At 47.3% G+C, this 23,089-nt stretch overlaps 1 protein-coding gene across 1 annotated transcript in view; it reads right to left on the reverse strand.

The window, feature by feature from the left end:
• Positions 1 to 7,432: 7,432 nt before the first annotated feature.
• Positions 7,433 to 23,089, reverse strand: part of DAP (death associated protein) — a 48,678-nt gene continuing 33,021 nt past the window's right edge. The window contains exons 3-4 of the mRNA XM_081133741.1: positions 10,767 to 10,809; positions 7,433 to 9,410 (exon numbers count right to left, since the gene is read on the reverse strand). Coding sequence (XP_080989867.1) covers positions 9,297 to 9,410; positions 10,767 to 10,809 — 157 coding nt within the window. The 3' untranslated portion in view covers positions 7,433 to 9,296. The remainder of the gene's footprint in view (positions 9,411 to 10,766; positions 10,810 to 23,089) is intronic.

A 23,089-nucleotide genomic window follows, 5' to 3' on the forward strand; every position in this document is an offset into this window, starting at 1 on the left:
ATATGGGGAATAAACATTCTTATGGTAAAATAGTGTAATAGTTGAATAAACCTAAGTGTATATAAATTAGAAAATGAAAAATGTAATATACCAGTATTTTTAATGTCACTTATTTTGACGGAATAAATGTGCACTTTTTCCTTCTGACACACTTTTACTTTATTTTTCAAAGGTAACATTTTAAAAATGTTTCAAGTAATCGATGAGTACTTTCTCATTCATTAAAATAACCTCTTTGCAGGCCACCTCTTCTCAGACTGCACTTCATAGGCATCCTTCAGTCATGTTTCCAAGTATTTGCACAATTCGAAACAAAAATATAGCTTTGTTTTTCCGAGCGTTCCTTTACCTAAATGGTGCAATGCAAATGTTGGTCTTTAGTTTCTTTACTTAGAACATGACTCTGGAAAGCTATTTAAGGAATTTAAAAATTAATTTTCTTTTAACAGCTAAAATAGTAATGTTCAAACACAGGAGAAATCAACCAAACACTACTAAAGGGTCTCAGGGGAAAAGTGACTCACTCTCCCCTGGGGCAGTCCCTCAGCCAATTACTTGTGGGTGTTTCTGGAAATACCTTCCTCTGTGTTCTTCCCGTGAGGTGTAGTCCAAATGAGACGGCGCCGTGTACACGTTTCTTTGGCCCGGGCTGGGGAGAGCATGCTCTAGTTCCTTCCACCTTGCTGATTCCTGCACAGTGTTCCTCGGGAGAGGTGCATCGCGGCTCGTTTGACCGTTTCTTCATGTTGGACTATTACAGCATTTCTGCTTCTTATTTCGTACAAGTCAGGAAGAGCCTTGAACTTACCTATTTGTATACACAAGCGAATCTTTTCCTAAGACAGGAGTGCAAAAGTGGAATTTGCCAGGCAGAAGGGAAGACACAGTTTAATTTCAGTGGTCCCTGCTGTGTTGAGGCTGCTGAGTACGTGCCCACTGGCGATGGACAAAGGAGGTCATTTCGCACCTGCAGCAACACTTGCTGTTCATCAGACTTTCTAAATTTTTGCCAATCCGATAGTTAAACAAAACTATCTCGTTTTCATTTTCATTTCCCCCAATTATTGGCAAGGTTGAGCATCTTTTCATGTGTCTTTAGGCTACTTTTATTTCCTGTTATAAAACTTTCTTATTTATATCTGTTTCTCAATTTTTCTTCTATTTTTTGGATGTAATTTTTACTGATTTGTAGGAGTTTGCTACAAGTTTTGGATCATAGATCTTTGACACACATTGTGTTTATTTTCTCCCATTTTATCACTTATCTTTCAAGTGTCTCATCTAACAGTTTTATGATTTAAAACTTGTCAAACTAAGTTTTAAAAATATTCACATTTTGTATTTCTTTAAGACAGTTTTTTCCTACCCCCAAATTAACATTTCTATATTTTCTTCTGATTTATAGAAACTTTGTTTTTTCTTTTTAGCTCTGAAAAATTACATTCACACACGATTCGTCATTTAGGTTATATTTGATAGGACTGAAAACAAACAGCTCCTATTTATTTGGAAAGTTCTCTACATTTAGGAAATCTGAAGTCTGATGCATTAAAAATCAAAAATTAAAATTATTAAGGAAGGCCCTAACTAAGAAGTCAAATTTAAAAAAAAAACTAGGTCAAGATTGTTACTGGAGATTATTTGTATTTGTTGTTTGTGAAAGAGCAAATGATGTGTGTATGTGATGGGTGGAAATACTGGTAAATAGGCAGGTAACATACAAGGGATAGGCCTGTTCAAAAAGCCTGAGAACTGGGACATGAAAAGTAAGTGGAGGAGGGGGATGGTGGTCTATTTCCCCAGCTGATAGTGCACAACCTTGCCCTTCACATGGTCACTGGCTCCCAGCAGGTCACTCCTGCTGTCTCCCTTGATGGTGACTGGGCTGGCTTCCAGCAGTGGGGACATTAAAAATGGCCTGGAAACCTCCAGTCTGCTGACAAAACAAACTGATGCACAAACTGTTCAGGTAAATTGTCAGCTGCCTGCAGCATCCCATCTTGGATCACATTGTCCCTGCAGCAAAGTCACCAGATCCCAGGTCTCACAGGTCACTGCTCTCCCTTAGGTTTTCCTGGCTAAAAATATATATAAAAAATAAAATATAAAAATAAAAGAATAAAAAATAATAAAATATAAAATAAATGACTCCAAGGCAAATCTGCCTTGGTACTTCTAAATGTTATTTAAAAAATAGGCTATCAAGAAGTCAGCTGTAAGGATATGACTTCAATTTGTCATTAACTCTTATTGAAAAAATAAGCTTTATTAGTGTAAGAGCCTAGTTGGGAAGCTGGATAGGGCTGCTCTGTGGGCCACCAGAGACAGGAGGGTTCAGGGACCCCTCTCCCTGGGCTGCCCACTGGAAAGGACCAACTTTCAACCTGCTAACTGTCCTGAGTGGTCATTGAAAGGTGGAAACTTGACCTCCTTCTTGGCCAAACCCATTGGCGGCTCCCATCCCCGCCTCCTCCCTTGGCTGAAGTGCATGATGCTCTTTGAGGGGTGAGAGGTCATAGGTTGGGGGTGGGAAAGGCAACCACTTCCTCTTTCCCTCCCACTGCTGTGCAGGGCTGGGCCCGCTGACCCACCCCATCCCCAGTGCCAGCCGGTGTTTCTCTAACTCTACACACTCATTTTGGTCCCGGACTCAGGCCCTTGAGATACTGCTGGGTCATAGGGTAGTTCTAGTTTTGATTTTTTTGAGGCACCTCCATCCCGCTTTCCAGATGGCCCTCGATTTCCTCCTCAACCTGTTTCTGTTGCTTTGTTTTCAGTTTCCTCATCAGGCGCATGGCCTCACCATCTGCCCAGGTGCTCGAGCCAAGAGCTCGGCTTTCGTGACCCTTCCTCCTGCTCTCCTTCCTGCGGCCCCATCTCCTGAAAATCCCATTGCTTCCTAGTTTTGATGGCCTCTCATCTACCTCACTGATGGAGGGATTCTTGCCCTGGGGCTAAGGGGGTGGCCGAACACAGGACATCCCACACTGGACAATTGAGATGTCCAGAGGCCATTCCCGGGGGCCGAGCTCTGTTCCTGGAGAGGAGCGGCAGTGGGAGGAGGCCCAAAGCTCTCCTGGGCTGTGATCTGCCTCCTCAGTCGGTCAGCCCGGGAGCCAGAAAACTGTCCCACCACCAGCTGCTTCCCACTGGCCGAGGGGGTGGCGATGGCTGTCTTACTACCAAATGGCTCTCAGGGCATTGCCGATTAGGCCGTGTTGATGAAGGCGTTGGTGTTTGACGAGCAGGACATTAAATGACAATGGAAACCAGCTAAATCAGCTCGGTGGAAACACAGTGTGGAAGATACTCCGCTTTATTAGACTCAGCCTGGCTCTTCTCCCAGAAAAGCATACGGGGAAGTGGATGCTTGGCTAGCTTAATTAAACCAAACGACAATACACATCTTCTGAGCTGTGTGGGGAAAGGTCTTTGGAGACAGACAGACAGACGGGGTCCAGGCCTGGCTTTGCTACGTTTTCTCTGTGATCCTGGCAGTCGTACGCGTTTCTTTGAAGAAGAGGCCTCTGAATGAGTGCTGCACACCCTGTCTGTGCCGGTGCGGACAGGGAGATGCTGGGGCCCGCTCTGGGCACAGGCTCCCTGCTCACTACCTTGAGTGACAGTCCTTAGGGGACTGTCAGCTCTTCTCTGCTTCCATGCCCTCCAGGTGATCAGGAATGCCTCTCAAGAACCCCAGCGATCCTCACGGGAGAGAGATCAGCGCAACACGGCTGCAGTGGTGATGAGGACACGTGTGTTTCAAAGAGCCGAGTTGCAGCGCCCTCCACTAGGGAGTCTCGCCAGGGACAGCCGGGCGGAGCCTTCCGCCCCCGGCCCCGTGCCACCCCGGTCTGGCGAGCGCCTTGGCCCACACCGGGCCTTCCGCAGGTGGAGAGGTGCCCGCTCCTGGCCCCGGGGCTGCACTGCGGTCACGCTTTAGTGAACTCTGTCATCTGTGCTCGCTTAGCTGCGGTGATGTCCTCAGCGCCAGGAGCAGTGACCCAGACTGACGGGGTCAAGGTCTTTCCGGCCCCGATCAGCAGAAGGGCAGCCCCGAGGAGGAGCCCATCGTGTCTCCCGAGCCCAGGGCGGAGCCGCCTAAGAGGCCCGTTCGCAGACCCTCTGAGAGGTGACACAGGTCAGGATGTGCGTTTCTCACCCCGCCCTGGTTTCCGGTTTGCCTGTTCGGTTCCTGTGTGACACAACATCTGATAGCCGTTCACTTGGCTGACCGGAATTCGGATGAGTCTTAACCTAACCGGAAGTGGGGATCACTGAGCCCGAACCACTTCTGTAGTCACACAGGCCTTCCCCAGCGAGCGACGGCCCCGGAAACAGCGCTTTTCAGGTGACTCAGCCCGGGTCTCCACCCCGACACGAGGCAGAGGCATCACTGACACTGAAGGTAGGAACTGTATGCTAAGCTCGTGACTTCCGCAGACCTTTGCTCCCTCTCATGCTCTGTGCTTTATGTCCCGTGTGACGTCACCTAGTTGTATATGCTGCAGCCAAAACCCCCAGTGTCCGAGGGGAAGGAAGATGTGAGAATCTCCAGCCTGGGCTCCAGGCAGTGGAGAGGTCACAGCTGGCCTCTCATTCCTCCTCCTGGGATGGAAAGGGGGGCTTGTGGAGGGGAGCTGCGGGAGGGGGCCGTGCCAGGGGGCAGGGATGCCAGGTGAGCTGACGCCCTGGCCTTCCCCTCGCGCTTAGCTGCTCGCTCTGCAGAGAGGGGCCCATTTTCCTCTTTTGCTCTTCACTCCGTGGAGTTGGGTTAATCAGCTTTAGACACATGGTTCATTTTGGAAAACAGGCTTTAATCGTTTGGAAAGAGGCTTCCAGACCTTCTTTTGGGAATGAGACAAAAACCTGGGTGCCTGGCAGGCCTGTCTAGGTGAGTGTGCTCGGGAAGCCACCGGGAGGCATTTATCTCTGCTCTTCTTTGTATCGGTGACTGAGAAAACAACCCTGATGCTGTAGATGCGTCGCACGCCTCCCTGCAGGAAAAGGCTTGCTTTATCTGGAAACTTCCACTGCATCCAGGAGCAAATCTGCATCAGAGCAATTTGCTATTTTCTGCTCCAGGGACTGAAAAGCGGACACAGCTTGAGCCTTAGCTGCTTCCACTGGGTATCCTTGCCACTGGAACACATATATTGTTTTATTTTCAAGATTCCAGCAGGAGGGGAATTGGCCTTTAATAGTTTAGCTGCAATATGGTAAGTATGGACTTCTAGAACAGGGTCATTAGGGTTTCTGAGCCTCGGCACTGCTGACATTCGGATTGGATAATACCTTGTGGTGGGGGCTGTCCTGTGGATTGTCAGGTTTTTAGCAGCATCCTTGGCCTTTGCTCCCTAGATGCTACTCACTAGCATCCCTCCCAAACCCTCAGTTGTGACAACCAAAGATGTCTCCAGACATTGCCAAATGTCCTCTGAGGGCAACATCGCCCCCAGGTGGGAAGACTGTTCTAGAGATGATGAACTTCATTATCAGAACTCTAAGCACAGTCCATGTTCTCAAACCATCGCTAGTTAAAGAATGACACAAGTCAGTTTCTGGCAATTTGTACAGAAACAGCCTTTGTGCTACAAAAAGTCGGGCTCTCTCTTTTAGGTGACCCTTGGCAGCGCGGATGACAATGCGGAAATGCAATCAAAAAGCTCATTCAGGGCTTCTGGGTAGAGTTCCAAATCCCCCAGATTATATCAGTTCATTATGTCCTATCATGCTGGGTCTTTTCCAGGTGACAAATTGGATTTTTTTGAAAGCACAGCAGTTGGATTTATAATAATATTTAGGATTAAAGGGGAAGATGAGAAAAATTTTATTTTCTCGTCTTAAGCGCCCTCCCTTAATTGAATTTTAGAAAGTCTGTTTGGAAGAGGAAGTTTAACGTCAGACAAAATGTCGAGACGTTTGGATGCTTCAACGTGGTCAAAGTGAAAACAGATCCCAGATGCTTTGAAGGTCTCAAGAAAAATGAGCATCGATGAACTCATGTGATGATTTGTTCATTTCATGTGTCAACTTGGCTAGGCCAGTGCCCAGATAGTTGGTCAAACATTATTCTGGATGTTTCTGTGAGGGTGTTTTTGGTTGACATTTATATTTAAATCAGTGGGCTTTGAGTGAGGTACAGTGCCCTCCATAACGTGGCTGGACCTCATCAAATCAGCTGATGGCCTTTAATAGAACAAAGACTGACCTGACCCTGTCCCTGTTTCCAACTAAGAGGGAATTCTGTCAGTAAATGCCTTTGGACTTGAATTGCAACATTGGCTCTTCTCTGGGTCTCCAGCTTGCTGGCCCACCCTGTAGATTTGGGACTTGCCAGCTTCCAGAATCACGTGAGCCAGTTCCTTAAAACAAATACCTATCTACCTACCTACCTTACCTACTATTCACATCCTATTGGCTGTTTCTCTGGAGAACCCTGGCTAATATAACTACAGAAGAGAGAAATCCAAGTACTCAAAGTTTCCTGGTTAACTGTCACCACCCACTCAGCCTGTTTTTCAGGAACATATGGTATAGACGCGTCCTGGGAGGGTTACGCAATGCCTGGTTTTGTTTTGTTTTGTTTTGATACTGCAGAGGCCAGCAGGATGCCAGGTCTTGGGGGGGAAAAGGTTTACTTTGGGTTTGTAAGAAGAAGCATTTAAGCAGCACAGCAGATGTGAAGTTGGAAAAAGCTGCAGAACAGCAGAAGAGCGCCACGGTGCCGGGGCAGGTGGCAGGTGTTTTCAAAATAATTAATTAATTAAAAACCTGCTGGGTCTGGCAGAGTCTCCCCCCACCAGACCCTCCCGCAGCCCTGCCCAGTTTTGCTCCCTGGGCTCATGTGCATCCACACCGAGCTTGTGGAAAGAACCGGGACCGACAGGCAGCAGTACTGCTCTGCTTCGGGCATGTGCTCGCGTGCACAGGAGTCACATTCCAGATCACAGCACATCCCAGGTCCTCGCCTGGCCAATGAGGACCTCCCAGCCCAAAGCTGGGATTTGATTCTGTGATCTGTGACCTCAAGTTTGAATAGTTGTGATTATTTTTGTATTCTACTCATACAGGTTACAGGAGACCTTTAGAGAAAAGCAAACGTCTTGTCAAAAGCTGCTCAGAGCGACCCTGAGCTTCCTGCTAGTAATTCCTTCCTAAGTCTGCTCCCAAAGGACCCCCAGCACAGGGCCAGCTGCTAGGCCCAAATAAGATGCTTTAATCAACTGCCTTAAGCCTTTCCATTTTAGGACATTTTAAAGTAGATGATTAGACTCGAGGTGCCACATGTCCAATAGTTTGACTTTGTGTCTGTGAAACAGTTTGTGAAAATACCCATCATGCATGAATGTCTGTGTTTCTATAGAAACCATCTGGCAACCCTAGTAAAATGTAAAAGAAAAATCTCTGAAATGTAAGAAAAAGCAAACCATGAGAAGAAATGCAGGGGCTTTATTATAATCAGTATTATTCTTGAAGTTAACAATTGATACACTCATTCAGGAAAACATTATACTTTCAATGACCTGGAGCCCACAGGTACAAGCCAGATGCAGCTACAAGTACACGAAATACGCCCCCTGGGAAACAGCATGGCGCTTCTGGCTGCAAAACCAAGTGTCAACAACGCGTCTGAATTTTGTAGCGGAGGGTGCAATGGTCTGCACAGGCCTGACCTAGAGCTGCCTGCTCTCAGCATCCCTTCTGAGATGCCAACTCTGGGAGGTGGGGGTGGGGAGCTGCTTGCTCTGTGTGTCTCACCACAGTGCTGCCCACCAAGTGTACCTTTCCAAAAGCCAGCCTCAGTGTATACCAACCTCTCAGAAATTGAGAAATACCAGATGTGATCATATGGTACCTTGAAGGTTAGATGTCAGCTTCCTCAAGTCAGTGGGGCAGGAAACCAAACACTGCCTTCAGAATGCCAGCGTGGTGCTTCTCCCTCGGGGGAGGGCAAGGTGGGCCTGACTAGGTCTGCGCCACTTCTACCAGTCGCAGCCATGGATTTGATAACGGTATCGAGAGGATAGTGGGGTGCACGCTGCTCACAGCACAGTGCTAGCCTGCGGCAAAAGCCACTGTTGGCCAGTGGGGCGGTAGGGGCCGTGCCCTCTCCAAGAGCATCTGCTTGGGAAGATCTGAACATCTCAGTGAAGGAGCCCTTTGGCTTTTCAGAAAAGTAGGGCACTCCACAGCCGAGAGCCAGAGAGCAGTCTAGGGTGGCTCTGGGAAGGAAACGCGTGCAGAAATGGGACCATCTGATGTGCCCAAGTGAACGTGGGCCAGGCAACTGTGCACTCAGGCAGAAGGAATTCTGGACAGTTGGACTGATTGACAAGAGGCTTTTCTAGCTCAAATGGGCTGTGGTATTTCTAGCTTTCCCAGGGAGACAAAGGGCAGGTTTTGGCCTGGTTCTCTATGTATTCAATTCTCCCTCGAGGCATTCTATACTCTTGCTGTGGAGTTCCAGAATTGCTATACATCTACGTGGTCAGTGATCACTTCCATAACTCAAAACTGCTACAGAGGTGAGTAATGACAAATGCAGGTCTGCCTCAATTTCTCTGGCATAGCCTGTCTCAATGGCAAGGCAGTGCCGGACTTGGGACCCACACTGAGATCTCATTCCAGAAGTACTATCTTTGGGCAAACGACCTACATTCTAATTTTTCAGCAAGATGACTCCTGGAATAAAAGAGCCATTTTAGAGATGCAAGCTTTTCTTTCATTGTCCTGGTACTGCCTGGTGTCACCCTGCACAGGGACCCCTTGTCACACAGGGAGTGACATTCAGGGTTTCTGTGGTCTGTTTTAAGTCTTTCTGCTCTTTCTGAAACCCATCCCCGTAATTAACAGCTGCATTTCTAATGCTCCTGTGGGTTTGAAGATTTTAATGCCCTAGTACTAAAAAGCATGAAATGATTGAGTTTTCCCCCTAATCCTACTCTAACCCTCCCAAATTTGTGCCCTCTTGTTTTAGGGACCACGGGCAGGAATTTTAGCCAATGGCTGAAACAGATCTAAAGTTAAACCCTGAGCAACTTCATTTTGCTCAGGGCTCAGCAAGTTCTGCTAATGGCACAGTGACCTTCAGTCACTGAACAGGACTCCCTGGGGACAAGGTTTGGGGTCTGTTTCTAGCTTCAATATGGAAATGTAAGGCAAAGAAAGGTGCTTTGCTTTGCCTTAGATTTCCCAGTGGAAAAGTGTTTGGAAGAAAATGCAGTTCACTTTGCTGGGGAAATACCAAATGTCGGGAACCAGGCACGGCTGGGGAGGGTGCTGGTCCTCGCTGGTCACTTGCGAGGCTGCTGGATGTGCTGGGTTCTTGGGGATGAATGCTTGTCTATGGAGGCATGGGGCTTCTGGTGAGCCACCTGGGCAGCCGCCGGGGGGAAGTCTTTGTCACCCTGTGGGAGACATAGAAGGAAAGTCTGGGTTCATCAACACTGAATAGCTGGGTTTGTGCAGGAGCAAGGCCCCAACCCGGGTTCACCGTGTCCCTGCAGCACAGGTGATGGAATGGGCAGGCAGAAGCCTATCTCCTGGGGCTGTGGGAGTCCTGAAGCTCTCTGGGGAGCTAAGGGGCACGGAGGGCCAGGTACCACCCAGGTGAGGACGCTCGCTGTCTCTGTCCCCACACCATGTGACTCACTGGGAACTAAGTGTGTTTGGTTCTTTCTTCTGCTAGAACTGCTCTTATAATCTTTTGAACTAGGGGCCACACAGAACCAAATCCAAGGTCTTAAATTCAGACTTGCCGCCACAGCTGAGAGCTGGGAAGGAAACACAGGGCAGGGCTGAAGTGTGAGATAGCACCTGACTCGATCTGCCGAGACTCGGAGAAGGTACTGGCTGTTTTCAGGGAAAATCACTGTGTGCCAACTGTGCCTGTGTAATAGGAGCAGGGCCCATCCACCTTGGGCAGGCTGGAGCATGGCTGCTCTGGCTGAGCCAACTGGCCATGCTTGACCTCGAATTTGTGTCTGCATTTAATTTTCTCACAAGTAGTAAATGTGCCACTCGTCTGTCCCAGCATCTCTGGATGGCTGTGGTGAGCTGTCCCTGGCAGTGACATTTTTTTGCACACCATATGCTAAGTCCTCAGATGTACTGTGAGCCACAGAAATGTGGGTGGTGTTAGTGCGTCCCCCTCACAAAGGGAGTTAGCTGTTGGGAGGTCCATAGTTACAAAATGCTGGGTCTCACCACAAGAGGGGGCTCTTGAAATGTAAAGAGTATGATGAACACCCTTGAGTTTAGTCCAGGGGTTGGCAAGCATTTTCTGTAATGTCAGAGAGTAAATATTTCAGGCGTTGAGACTCATACTCTCTGCCTCAAATATTCGGTTCAGCCACTGCAGCCTGAAAGCAGTCACAGGTGATGCATACTTGCTGGGCGTGGCTGTGCGCCACAAAAACTTCACCCATGCACACTGAAGTCTGAATTGCATATACTTTTCACATGTCAAGACACAGAATTCTTATTTAAACTTTTTTCAACCATTTAAAAATGTAAAAATTCTCAGCTCACAGGTCTTCCAGAGGCACTTGGCCCATGGGTAGCTGTGACCCCGCCGAGGAGTCTAAAGAGAAGGGAGACAGGTGAGGGAAGAGGAGAGGCAGCTGCTCCCGCTCCCGCTGTGTGCTCCGTGTTGTCACACTTCCTAATTCCTCACTATATGCTCCATGGACAGGAGATGACAAAGCAAAGACACAAGGGACCCAAAGACCGCATGCTGAGGCCTGTGTGATGAAGGCTCTTACCCGGGCGATGACACCAGAGATGAACACAGTGGGTTTCGGTGGACTGCAAGACAAGAGGGGAAAAGAAGATTCAGCAGAACAACTCAAAAGGGGACTGTGGCAGGCGCTGACAGGGTGGGTGAGGTTAGTTTGTTGTTTTTTAAGTATATATTTATTGATTTCAGAGAGAGGAAGGGAGAGGGAGAGAGAGATAGGAACATCCATGATGAGACAGTCATTGATCAGCTGCCTCCCGCACGCCCCCCACTGGGGATCGAGCCCACGACCCGGGCATGTGCCCTGACCGGGAATCAAACCCCGATCGCCTGGATCCTAGGTCGATGCTCAACCTCTGAGACATGCCTGGCTGGGCGGATGAGGTTAGTTTTAAGGGAGGGGAATAAGCAATGGCTGAGGAGGGACGAGGAAGAAGGATGCAAGTCTCTTCCTCAGTATTATTTCGTCACAACCAGCAGCTGGCAGCTGGGCTCAGGATACCTGTGGAAACCGCCCCCCTTCCCCTGCATCCCCAGGTGAGGTCAGGCAAAGGGTGAGAGAGGAAAACAGATTGTAGCAACAGCAGGTGAGTTGCTGGAAAGCACTTTCTTTTTGTTTTTGTTCTTTGGCTCATCCTCAGTTTGTAACTATGGGCAAGCCCAGTGGTTTTGGTTTCAGGAGATTACAGACATAGACACTTCTTGAAGCAGTAAATCAGGTCACACTGGATGAACTCAGAGACTAACTCCCTGTCCTGTAGGCTGAGGGTCCCCTTCCACAAGTCTTGTGGAGCCCATGGCTTCCAACGGCTTCTAACGGGTGAGCTCCCAGAGCCAATGCGAAGCTCCTGGCCCCAATGGGACGCCAAATAGTAGAAATGTAAGGTCCTTCTGAAGCTATGGTCATTTTTAACATCTTATATCATACTGAGCTTGCCCATTGTCACCAAAACTGAGGGGATGGACACAGGACCAAAGTAAGACATGTTCATTGTTGAGAAACAGACAAACCAAAACATGTTACAATCACCTGTAGTTCTACCACCTGGAGCTCTCACTGTTAACATGTTGGCTATCCTTCCAGTCTATGGATAGGTGGACACTCTCGTTTTATTAAATTTTTTTTGTTTTTCTTACAAAAGAGTCATACTGTTTTGTAATCTGCTTTCTATACCTCCATGTTATTATATGCTCTTCTATGCATTTTTAAATGGCTGCACATGTCATAGTTTTAAAATGTCAGAACACAGTGCTAAGCAGTACACAAGGGCACACATTTCCACAATGGCCTGAGCAGAGGTAAGGAAACCTGGGAGCGGCAGGTGGTAAGGCCAGCCCGGCAGGGAGAGTGTGACGGGGCAGCTTGAGGAGGCAGGCAGATGTGCTCAAGGCTGGTCCTGCTGGGCAGAAAGAATGGGACCCATTCGTGAGCTGCCCCACTTGCCTCCCGCCAGCTCTGCTGCTGGTCCTTCCAAGGCAACTGCTTGCCTTAGCTTGTGTTGCTGCAGGCAAAAGTCCCGTGTTCAGAAAGGTTGCTGTTTAAATCCCAAAGAGTTGAGCACAAACACCCAAAATTCCCCCAAGTAACTTCTGTTACTCCATGAAATTAAGAAACCTCGTCTTCCTGAGCAGCACAGAAACGTCCCCGCATGACCATGGTTTTATTTAGCATTTGTTGTGTGGTTAACTGACTTGGATTTTTTTCCTTCTACACAAATATGATTTGGCCACAGGATCAATGGCCAGGCAGAGGTGAATGAGCTCAGCTCAAGGGTAAACCCCTCTTGTAGAATGTCTGGATTTGTTTGCATCGAAACATACCTTCAGGGACTGCCCCACAGCACCCACAGGGGAGGTCTGCCAGGGTACTCATGCTGAGCGTTTTGCATCCAAAGCTTGGGAAAGGTGTTCTGGATTCTCATATGGTATAAATGTTTTGGAAATAAATATGGAAATGGTAGCACAAACATTTCTTCACTGTTGAATGCTCCTTTAAAAATATAGGAGGAGCCTGAAATAGGGATAGTTCTGTTCTGACAACTAATTACACAGCATCACCTTCTACTAAGGCCCAGCCATCTGTAGGAGCGCGTGACCACTTCCATCATCTCCACTTTTTATTGGTTTTGTAACCTAAGTCTGGGCTCTGAAGGCAGAAACAGAGACACTCCCTCCTAGCCAGCGAGGTAGAGAGTGAATCTGGTCAGAAGAGATACACAATAGAGATGAGCTCCTCCCCACAGTGAGCCCTGAAGGCTGGCGGAGGAAGCTTGGGTCATTTTATACATGTGTGTATACATATATACACACACACATATATAAAATATATATCCTCTCTACATACACACACACACACATATGTTCAATGTATTGTTGAAAAGCAGACAAGCAAAGAAAGTTAAAATCACTTCTAATTCTATGTTACTATGTGTATAAAACACACACAGTTATGCACAGAACTGAACTATAAATAATTGTAACTAAATTAGCAAATTATGCTCTAAGGAGGTGGTGCGGCTGGCTCCTGGGAGAAGAGGTGGTCCTGTTGCAGGCAGAACACCAGCCTGCAGTGGCCACCACAGTGGTCTGTTCCCAGCACCTGTTCCCCTCTGTGTGCGTGGAGAAAGGGTCTCCAGACCTCAGAACCCTGTCATCAGGAATCACACTTTCACTCGACGGCCTCAGTGTGCCTCAGAGGTGACCCTCCCCACTCCAGCTCTGGGTGTTTACTATGTTAAACACAACAAGGCTGGGTTCTAGGTCTTGACTCGAGTATGACTCTCCTCGCTTGACCCCACGCTCTGACTCGTCAGTACTTAAGCTATTGAGTTTGGAGGGGTTTTTGGATTCTGCTCATCAAAGGACAGTATACTAGAGAAAATCCTGTTGGACTCAGAGTAAAGGAAATAGCCCTGCGGATCCAGCATGTCGGAGAAGAGGTTCTTGCTGCAAGAACGCACCATTTTTGTATTTTTTTTAAAACAACATAAAAGAATTGTGCTGTACCTGCAAAGTCTCATCCACACTGGAGGGGAGACTCCAGCCTGTGTTAGCTCTGCTAAATGACCTTCCTACAGAGTACAAACTCTCTCCTCCTTTCCAAGTTTGCTTCAAACCCCAGCTAGCTCAGCAACTAATTAACATTTAAAAAAAATTTACTGTTTAAGCCATTTTAAACTGTACAATTCGGTGCCATTAAGTACATTCATATTGTTATACAACCATCACCACAATCCATTTCCAGAACTTTTTCATCACCCTTAACAGAAACTCTACCTCATAAACAATAAACCCTGGTAACTGCTGTTCTACTTTTTGTCCTGAGAATTCAACTAGTCTAGTACCTCATATAAGTGGAATAACACAATGATTGTCCTTTTGTGTCTGGCTTATTTCACTGAGCATAGTGTCTTCAAGGTTCATCCATATTGTGGCATATGCCAGAATTTCCTTGCTTTTGTAAGGCTGAGTAGTATTCCATTGTGTGGATAGACCACACTTTGTTTATCTGTTCATCTGCGGTGGACACCTGAGTTGTTTCCGTCTTTTGGACTATTGTGATTAATGGCTATGTACATGGGTGTACCAGTATCTGAGACCCTGCTTTCAATTCTTCCAGAGGACCTCAGAGTGGAATTGCTGGACCATGTGTTAGTCCTATGTTTAATCTGAGGAGCCGCCATGCTGATTTCCATGGCATTCTCACCATTTCAGACTCCCACCAGCAATGAGCAGGGTTTCAATGTCTCACATCCCCACTTACACTTGTTATTGTCTGTCTTTTTGATGGTAGTCATTCTAATGCATGTGAAGTGGTATCTCACTGTGGTTTAGATTTAGCACATACATTTAATAAGCTTCTCTGCATCAAGAAATAATGAATATCAATCTGTACTGATCGTTCATTCAAGGTCTTTATGACACAAACTCCCCCCACCCCAAAGTTGTCTTCTCTTCTCTAAAACTGAAGAGGCTGTAACCCATGGAGAGGGTCAGGGCAGCCCCAGTGAGTAGCAGACAGGCAGCTGGCTTCTTGTGTAACACTGACAGTGATGCCTGTTTCCACACGGCTCTCACTCTGGAGGAGTGTGTGCTGCAGCGCACGTTTCCATCGGCTTGGCCAAGGGCCCTGAGCTCACTGCCTTTTCCATTTACAATTAATAGCATCTCAAATTGATAAACATTTATTACATTTACACAGTAAGAACTCTCAACTCCTTGAGCTATGGTAGCTTAAACCCAAATTCACAAACAAGAAACCCTGGTAAAGCGTCTGCTTGCAAAGCTGTGTTTGCAAAAACATGCGTATCTTAAATTCCATTAGGGCTCCATGCAAAGCATAACCTACATTTCCAAGATTCTAGAAACTGTGATCGCGGCTTTGAGGATTTATTTAATCTGATGAAAATCATTCTGACAGCTGTTGTTTTAAAGATGCAACATTACTTTCTCTCAGGAAACAGAGTGAAAAATATCGCTCCTGCCCTCCCCCATCCTCAGGCCTCTCGTTTTAAAAACCACACTTATTTAAAATTAAAGAAACTACGAGTGAGGCAGAATTAGTGGGGATTAGAGCTAGGTAACACTTCCTGTACATCAATGGAAACTGCAGCTTCGTCACACCTGGCCTGAATGGCCCGAGTGTTTGATCCATGCAGGTTTCCAGGGTTCCCCTGTTAAGGACCATGCCAAAGTCTTACTAGGGTCATCTGTCCTGAAGAAACATTTCTTATAATTTATTATGTAAATTTCCTCGACAGATAAGGTTTATGCCTTATTGACATTCCAGACAGGCTGGATTAAAATGCCAGAAAATGATCTGTGAATGCCTGGCCCTGGGGGAAGGCAGATGTCCTCAGGACCAATTTGACGATCTCATCTTTAAATGGAAATCCTCAGGGCTGAGAAACGGAATTCATATTTATAAATGTCCCCTGAACTCTAAAACAGCAATTATTGAAATATATGTCAATATATGTTATTCAACTCAACATACCTAAAACACTACCAGTCCAACATGTAATCAGTAGAAAAATTACTGGCATCACAGAACTTGACATTTTTGTTTGTCCTAAGACTTTACGACCTGGGCTGTCAGTGCAGGCCCTGGGCAATGTGACTGACGCTTTCTGCCCAGCTCTGAGCAGTCTAAATTGACCTTGGCTAGTCCCCCTTCCCTCCCACATGGTTATCAGTAGCACTGAGGTGTCCAGAAAAGGCTACATGGGGACCTAGTAGGTGGTCATTATATGACACTCCCTTTCCTCTTGGTAAGAAAGCACATGAGTTCTCAGAAAGGGATTTTCCCCTAAAAATCTCCCTAATAGTCCACATTGCCTGTGAGTCAGGGAGCACAATCAGGGCCAGAGAGCTGTGTCAGAGTCTCGATTTCATTTTCCAACAGGCAGCTCACAGTTCCGTGAGAAGGGGCCTGTCTCTCCTGACACCCAAGACAGAAGCACCCCATTTAACCTGCAGCCTGCTCACTAGGCGCACTGTGCTGCCCCCAGACTGTGCAGCCTGCAGGGAATCTGTGCACGGCCACAAGGGGATGGGGAGGCAGCTGATTCGCCCAAATCCAGCCCCACGAATGGAAACACAGTGCATCCAGCCACTGACGGGCTTATGGCGAAGGGCTTCCCTGTGCCTGGAGGAGGTGCAATGTCACACACAGAGCTTGACAGTGGTGACCGAGCTCCTCCTATAGCCGGAGAGGGAGCAGCAGCAGTGCCACTGTCCTCAGCAAGCTCACTCCAGTGTAGGAGTCGGGGGGGGGGGGGGCAGCGCTGACATGTAAAATTTTAAACGGGTGCCAGGAAAGAAATGAGCAGGGTGCTCTGCTAAAATATACTCAGGATACTCGGGGGCCCTAATACATAAAGGGGAGACAACGCAGATCCCCAAAGGTGAAGTTTAAGCTGAGTGCATGTGCATGCACGCGTACACACAAGTGTGACAGGAAGAGGGGCACAATGCTAGGACAAGGAAGGACAGGGTACGATTTAACTTGCTTTTGTTAGCACAAAGTCAATGAGGTCTAAGGGGGCCTCTTCTCTTACAATATGGGGGTGTGGCCTGGTTCACATGATGAATACCTGGGAAAAGCCATCCTCTTTCGGACCCTCCCTCTGAAAGGATAGAGCCCTAACCTAGAAGCAGATTCTGCTACTATTTTTTTGACTTTGCTTTAAACCTGTGGTTTTGGGTTTTCATGCAATTCACGGAAAAATATCTTCCCACCTGCGGTGATTTTAAATACGTTTCCTAGTGAATAGATGAAAAGCAAATCCTTTCTAGCCATTTTAGTTTCTGCAACAGCTTTCTGGCTTGGTGTTCATTTATTTGGGTTATTAATTTTCTAGACACGGAAATAATAATTAGCGTGACTGGTGACCAGAGAGGAACATCTCACTCGACTGCCTCCACACATTTCTTCGCAATGTCATTCTCCCAAGTTTGACAGTCAAGGTTGTTTCTCTTCTCCAGCCGATTTCAGAGCTGAGAGCTTTCCCACAAGATGGCACTGCGGGTCCTTTTACTGGTGGCTCTTGGGCTGGCAGAGCTCGCACGCTGAGGATAATGAGTGCTGGCGTTCTCTGTGGGCAGGGGCTGCTGGCACCTTAGGAAAAGTGTGTCTGTCCCCTTTTCCCCTAAGGAATATGTAATTGCCCAGTGAGTCTGACTAAAGGTAAATAAAACACAACTCAAGTGCTTTACATTCTAAATCCAAGAAAATAACTTGGACCCCAATTCCTTCTAGATTTGGTACACAGTTTATAATATTTCTTTTAAGGGCATGAACAAAGAAAGGTACTCTCCTGGGGAGAACATCTGAGCTCGTGTTCAAACTGGTCTTGTAACAAAGGACTGAACCCGTCGTCAGGGTCAGCGATGGCTTTCTCTGCTCCCTTATTCAGACCTGGCTGTGTGACTTCAGGGCAAAACCTTAGTCCAGGCTGTTCTAAGTCTGTTCCAGAGATGAGTGGCCTGTCTGAGCCTCAGTGTCCATCTGTAAAATGGGAACAATCCCTATTTCATGGAACAGTTGGGAGTTCAGTGAAACTAAACAGGATGCACTGTGCTTAGAATGCTACCTCCACTGACAAAATCACACTTAGTTGTAATAAGTACTGAATTAAATGCCTATATAAGGGCAGTACAGAAGTAGCTATTTTGTCTTCTAAAGTGTAATGTAAGAATTCTTGTCTTTTTTTAAAGACTAGAGAATTCTACGGCCTCTCAGAGCTTCTTTAGGGAATGACCGGGTGTCCACCTTAAGTTTCCTCATCCCTGTTCTAACACAGACAGCACCACGGGGCAGGATTTGAGGGCATTAGAGAGAGAGAAGGTCATCCCAGTGCCAAAGAATGTGGACCCATGCCCACCCCACTCCCAGAAAACTGTGTAGGGCAAGAAAACTGACGGCCTCCTTTACGTTGCTAAATGTTCCTGAAAAGATACCTCTTAGGAAGAATGTAGGTTATCATTACAGGAAAGGGCTAAGCTTTAAAAAAATTAATATGTTTGTGTGTGCGTGCGCTTTACCATGTGGCAATGTAGAAGATGATGGGAAAAAACAAAAACAAAAACCATCCTGCCTGCTGGTTAGGTCCAAAGCTACACTGTTGGAAGACAGTGGCTGTAGGTGGGCCAGCTCAAAATACGCTAAATTAGGCAATACTTGGTGATATTCGGAGAGGCTTCTAGGCTGAGCCTGGGAAGTGCCTGTTCACAGTGAGTTCCTTACAGCAGGGAAAGCCTCTGTTCTCCCATGTAGCTCACAAACGCTGTGTATAATTATCAGACAACCTGTGTAACTGCCATATATGTATTAGAAATTCTAAATGTTACTCCGTTTCAGTAAGTAGCATTTACACTTAAAACTGTCCTATCTTTGAACACATTTGTTTCAGTGTCTTCCTCTCGAATTTCAATTAAAAAGAAAGTGCCAGTGAATAGTTAATGCTGATCAGACAGGTGCTACAATATCAATGTATTTATCATCTATATTGTGAAACCAAATCTAGTGGGCTGTCTGCAGGGCCAAAGATCATGTCTTACAATGGGTTGATTTTGGGGAGGAGGGTGTCCTTGGTTCAAAGTACAAAGGATGTATTTCTAGAGAACATGTATGACAACTTTAAAAAAGGAAAATGATTGTGTAAGTAGAAAAAAATCTGACAACTGCTAATAGAATTCCTATTACAAAGAAGTACATGTTAATATTAAATCAAATTACAAATTATCTGGTCTGGGTCTACTTCTATCTCTGCAAGTCCAGGTGGCTGACCTTAAATGGGACCAGTGTCCGCTAGGATGGGTTTGTGGAGAATCCAGCAATAAAAGAGGAGAGATGCCAGATTTAATTTGCTCTCAAGGACTTTCAGTGGGGTCCCTCTTAGGGAGCTTTGCATCTAGCAAAAGTCCAAAGTCCTGGGAGGACTACACAGCTTAGGTTAAAGTCAAGCACCGGAATGATTGACAAGAGCGTCTGGACTTCTCTGGTGTGGGATTCATCAGTAATTACACTCTTAATCCACCCTCCAAACTCACGGGAGGGAGGGATTTAGTCATCTGATAGCCACAGTCCCTCCCCAGCCAGCCAGGCAGACATGGCAAGCTGCCCTCTCAGTGGTCCCCAGATTTGTAAATTCAGCTGCTGCCTGGCTGTGGACCCTCCTCAGATCACACTACATCCTCTTGCCTTTTCTGGGAATTAAAAGAAAGAGAGGAGCCAAGTCAAGTATGTAGAAAACAAAACCCACTACCAATTCTACTTCTTAAACTAGCCAGTGAGGTAGGATGACTTCCATTCAATCCAAGAACTCCACCCCCACCCCAGGTTCAGAGCAGGCACTTCAGAATATTCGGACAGCATGGGATACAACAGGACAGACTGTGCTGCAGACTAACATCAGTCACTCGAGGCTGTGACAAAGGCACCATGAGCACTGATTCAAGTCTTCATTCACTGTACTGAATAGTCAGATGCTCCGATCTTCTCCAATGACCAGGTCACTTCCTGGGAAAATTAATACTAAGGGCCCCAGGGTTTATTTGTTTATTAGTTGGTTTCATTTATTTGTTCACCATATATCAACAGCTATTAAGTGCCAAGCATGCCTCAAAACTAGGAAGCATTTTGTTACATCTGGAGGGCCTCCTGCTTTCTCCCTGTTCAGTGGCTGCAGGCACACTTGACCCCACTCCTCACCACTGTCATCCCCTTCCTCCGGTCCACTAACAAACACTTGGCATTCACCCACTGTACTGGGTTCTGGGTTAGGGGTGAGGTGAAGACAAGAGACATCAGAGAGCTGGTCCCAGAGGCCAGCGAGGTCTGCGAGAAGCTAACACGGAAAACAGAGACAAATGGTCTGTGTTTCAACGTGGCCAGGGTTTGTGGCAACCACAAGAAAACCGAGCAGGTCCTTATCGACAGGAAGAACTGCCATAGGCGGATCCTCTGTTGGGGATGTGAATTATCCCAGGGTTGCTCCTGATGTCATGCAGAGAACCCAAGACTCTGTGAACTTGGCAAGTGAAGAACAGCAGAGCAGGAGCACAAGGTAAGGGAGCATCCAAGGCGGCCGCACCAGGCCCCATGCCCAGCGCGCTCATCACCACGCCTTCCTGCCAAATGTTCCCTTTGGGTGTCTGCTTCCTTAGGGGACAGGCAGATAATCTGCTTTTAATAACAGATCACCTGTTATTAAAGGCCAGGCAGATAAACCAATGGTGGTGAGGCAGTTTCTTGGGACTGAGAGGGAACAGGGCCACAGACAACATGCATTCTGAGAACCAGGTGGCCATGGGCGCTACAGCTGGACTCTGAACCTCAGTGTCCTTCCCTGAGACGAGGAACTAATTACCCCTTTGCAGCTCACAGGAATTCGAGGAAGATAAGCAAGTGCCACCTTCGAGGCACTCTGCACATACAGGGTGTGGCTCAGGAGAGAACTGAGAGGTCAGCATGTAAACTGAGCAGATTCGCCCAGGCCACATCCACATCCACATCCACATCCACAGGATGGTGGTTATACTTGTGAAAAAAAGAGCAGAGAAGCTCATCTCTGTGTCTGGAGGATGGCTTCCATCTGTAACCTGAGGCCACACTCAAGGACCACATGTGCACCTTGCGTGGGCCTTGGGAAAGACTGAACACGGAGCAACCTGAGGTTTCCCTATGCACCTGGAGAGACTGTCCCATGGCCATGGCCACAAAGTGGGGGACCAGGAGTAGACATCCTGGGCTGAGCTCTCAGCAGGATGGACATGACATGCTTTGAGGAATGTTAGGACTAAATATAAACTTAATGTTTAAGAAATCAAAGGAGAGCTGGTATTTCATAGTTCTCACTTTGGATGGCACTCATGAACAGACCCTCACACCAGAGCCTCCCTTCTTCCATGTGGGTGGGCAAGTAAGTCCATACCTAAGGCCCATTTAGTCTAAGAGTGATGGGAAGTGTAGGAGTGTGAGAACCTCCAGGGTCAACTACAGTGGTAAACACCACAATAAATGTAAATGGTTCAGAATGCCAGGTGAGGTTGGGGGAAAGGAGGAACTGGGGGCCTTTTTCTTCCTTTTATTACCTATTGGCACTGCAGGGAGTGTTTTGTTAGACTGGAAGAGGAAAATATCTCAGTTGAAGAGTTGGTTCTGGTTGGGGAATTCGACTGGCACAGCTAAGATCCAGGGCAGCACAAATGCCCGGGGCATGGCGGGTCCGTATATGTGGATCCCTGCATGTCGACACCGTGCCTGTGCCTGTGAATGGAATAAATATTTACTGAGCAACTGCTGATGCCAGCCACAGGGCTGGGTATTGGAGAGCCAGCATGACCAATGCAGAAGGGAATGCCCTCCTGGAGCCTAAGTGAATGAGGGTGCTGGGCTCCGCAGGGTGGACTGGGACTTAAGACAGACTCAAGGTCTTTGCTAATGGACCCAGGACCCTTGCTTCTCTGGGTCACATGAAGGAGGTAAGATAAGCCTATTGTTTTGTATTTTGTTATCCAGAACCAGATACACTGCCTGACAAACAGGTGTCCTTGTGTGGACAAGGGGAAGGAATATTTGAAACCAGAACTATTCCAGAAAACTTCACCACATTGTGGCCCCTGCTCTGGAGAAGTGGGTGTCAATCACCTGTGCTCGCACTGTTCCATCCCCCAGGTTAAAGCAGCTGATTACTGAGCTGTCACCTTGAAGACCAGAGGGAAGGACCCCAAGGAACAGTGACACCCAGGAGGAAACCTGGAAAGGTCTGAGGCACGAAGTCTGCCTGGGGCAAGTGGATGCACAGTCTCCCTTTGCTAGGAGGCTTTCTCTAGGAAACCAAGAATGCAGCATTTCAAATGAGGTAGGAGAAAGAAGCACCTGGATAAAAATCATCTGCACCTCTGCTGCTTGTCTGAGAGAGGCAGGTGGAGATGGAGTGGGAGTGCTAGCTGGGAACAGTCTTAAAAGAAGTTCTATCATGAACCCTGAACAGGAGTTCTTAAACTCAAGAGGCAATCTGTTACTTTTCCTCGGCATGTGCCTCAAAAAGGTGCTGATTTGAATATAAAGAAAAGCCATCATCCTTATGGTTCAGTTACAGGGTTGTGGTGGAGTCCTAAAACTAGAATTGGTGACACAAGTACAAACATTTTCTGCACTGCAGGCTTCAAAAATCATTGCAGCAGCAGACGGCATCGTATTTGTCTTCCTACCCTTTCCTGGGCCCCCCCAAAAAAAGTCAACCCCTGCTGCCTCTTCTCTGACCAGTTACCCTGGGATGGTCATGTGTCCCTGACTCCTTGAGGACCATCAGAGTTTAGGCCCCGGTCTCTATATAATTACTAACAGTGCCTCCTTTCATTCTCAAAAGCACACCAGCTTACACACAGAGCAGTCACTCCAAGCTGAGACACAGGATTCTAGAATGATCCCCACTGTTCCTGGGGTTCCTAGAGTTTCATCTTGCAGAGGAGAAATGCTGGTACTCCCTCTGTCTGGTACAGCCTTATGCTTAGCCAGTCAGTAAGCGCCACCTCAGAGGGAGCCCATGTGTTCTCTTTCCCCGACTCTGTGGCCTGAACTGACTTCCCCAGCTGTGTTTCCACAAGAACTTCCCACTTATCACACTATGTGCAGGCTCTTGCACACCTACCTCCCCTTCAAGGTCAAGGTCGATGGCTGAATTTGTTGTGTTAGCAGCACCTGGCATAGTGTCTGGAACACTGAGAGGCTCAGCAAACGCCACTGAGTGGGCGTTACCAGCACAGTCTGTGCAGGGAGTGAATGAACCCAGGTGATTAACTGGGGTGGTTTATGGCTCGCGTCTTAGAAATGCTGGTCAC

The sequence above is a fragment of the Miniopterus schreibersii genome (genome assembly GCF_964146895.1).
Source record: "Miniopterus schreibersii genome assembly, chromosome: 3".
NCBI lineage: Eukaryota > Metazoa > Chordata > Mammalia > Chiroptera > Miniopteridae > Miniopterus > Miniopterus schreibersii.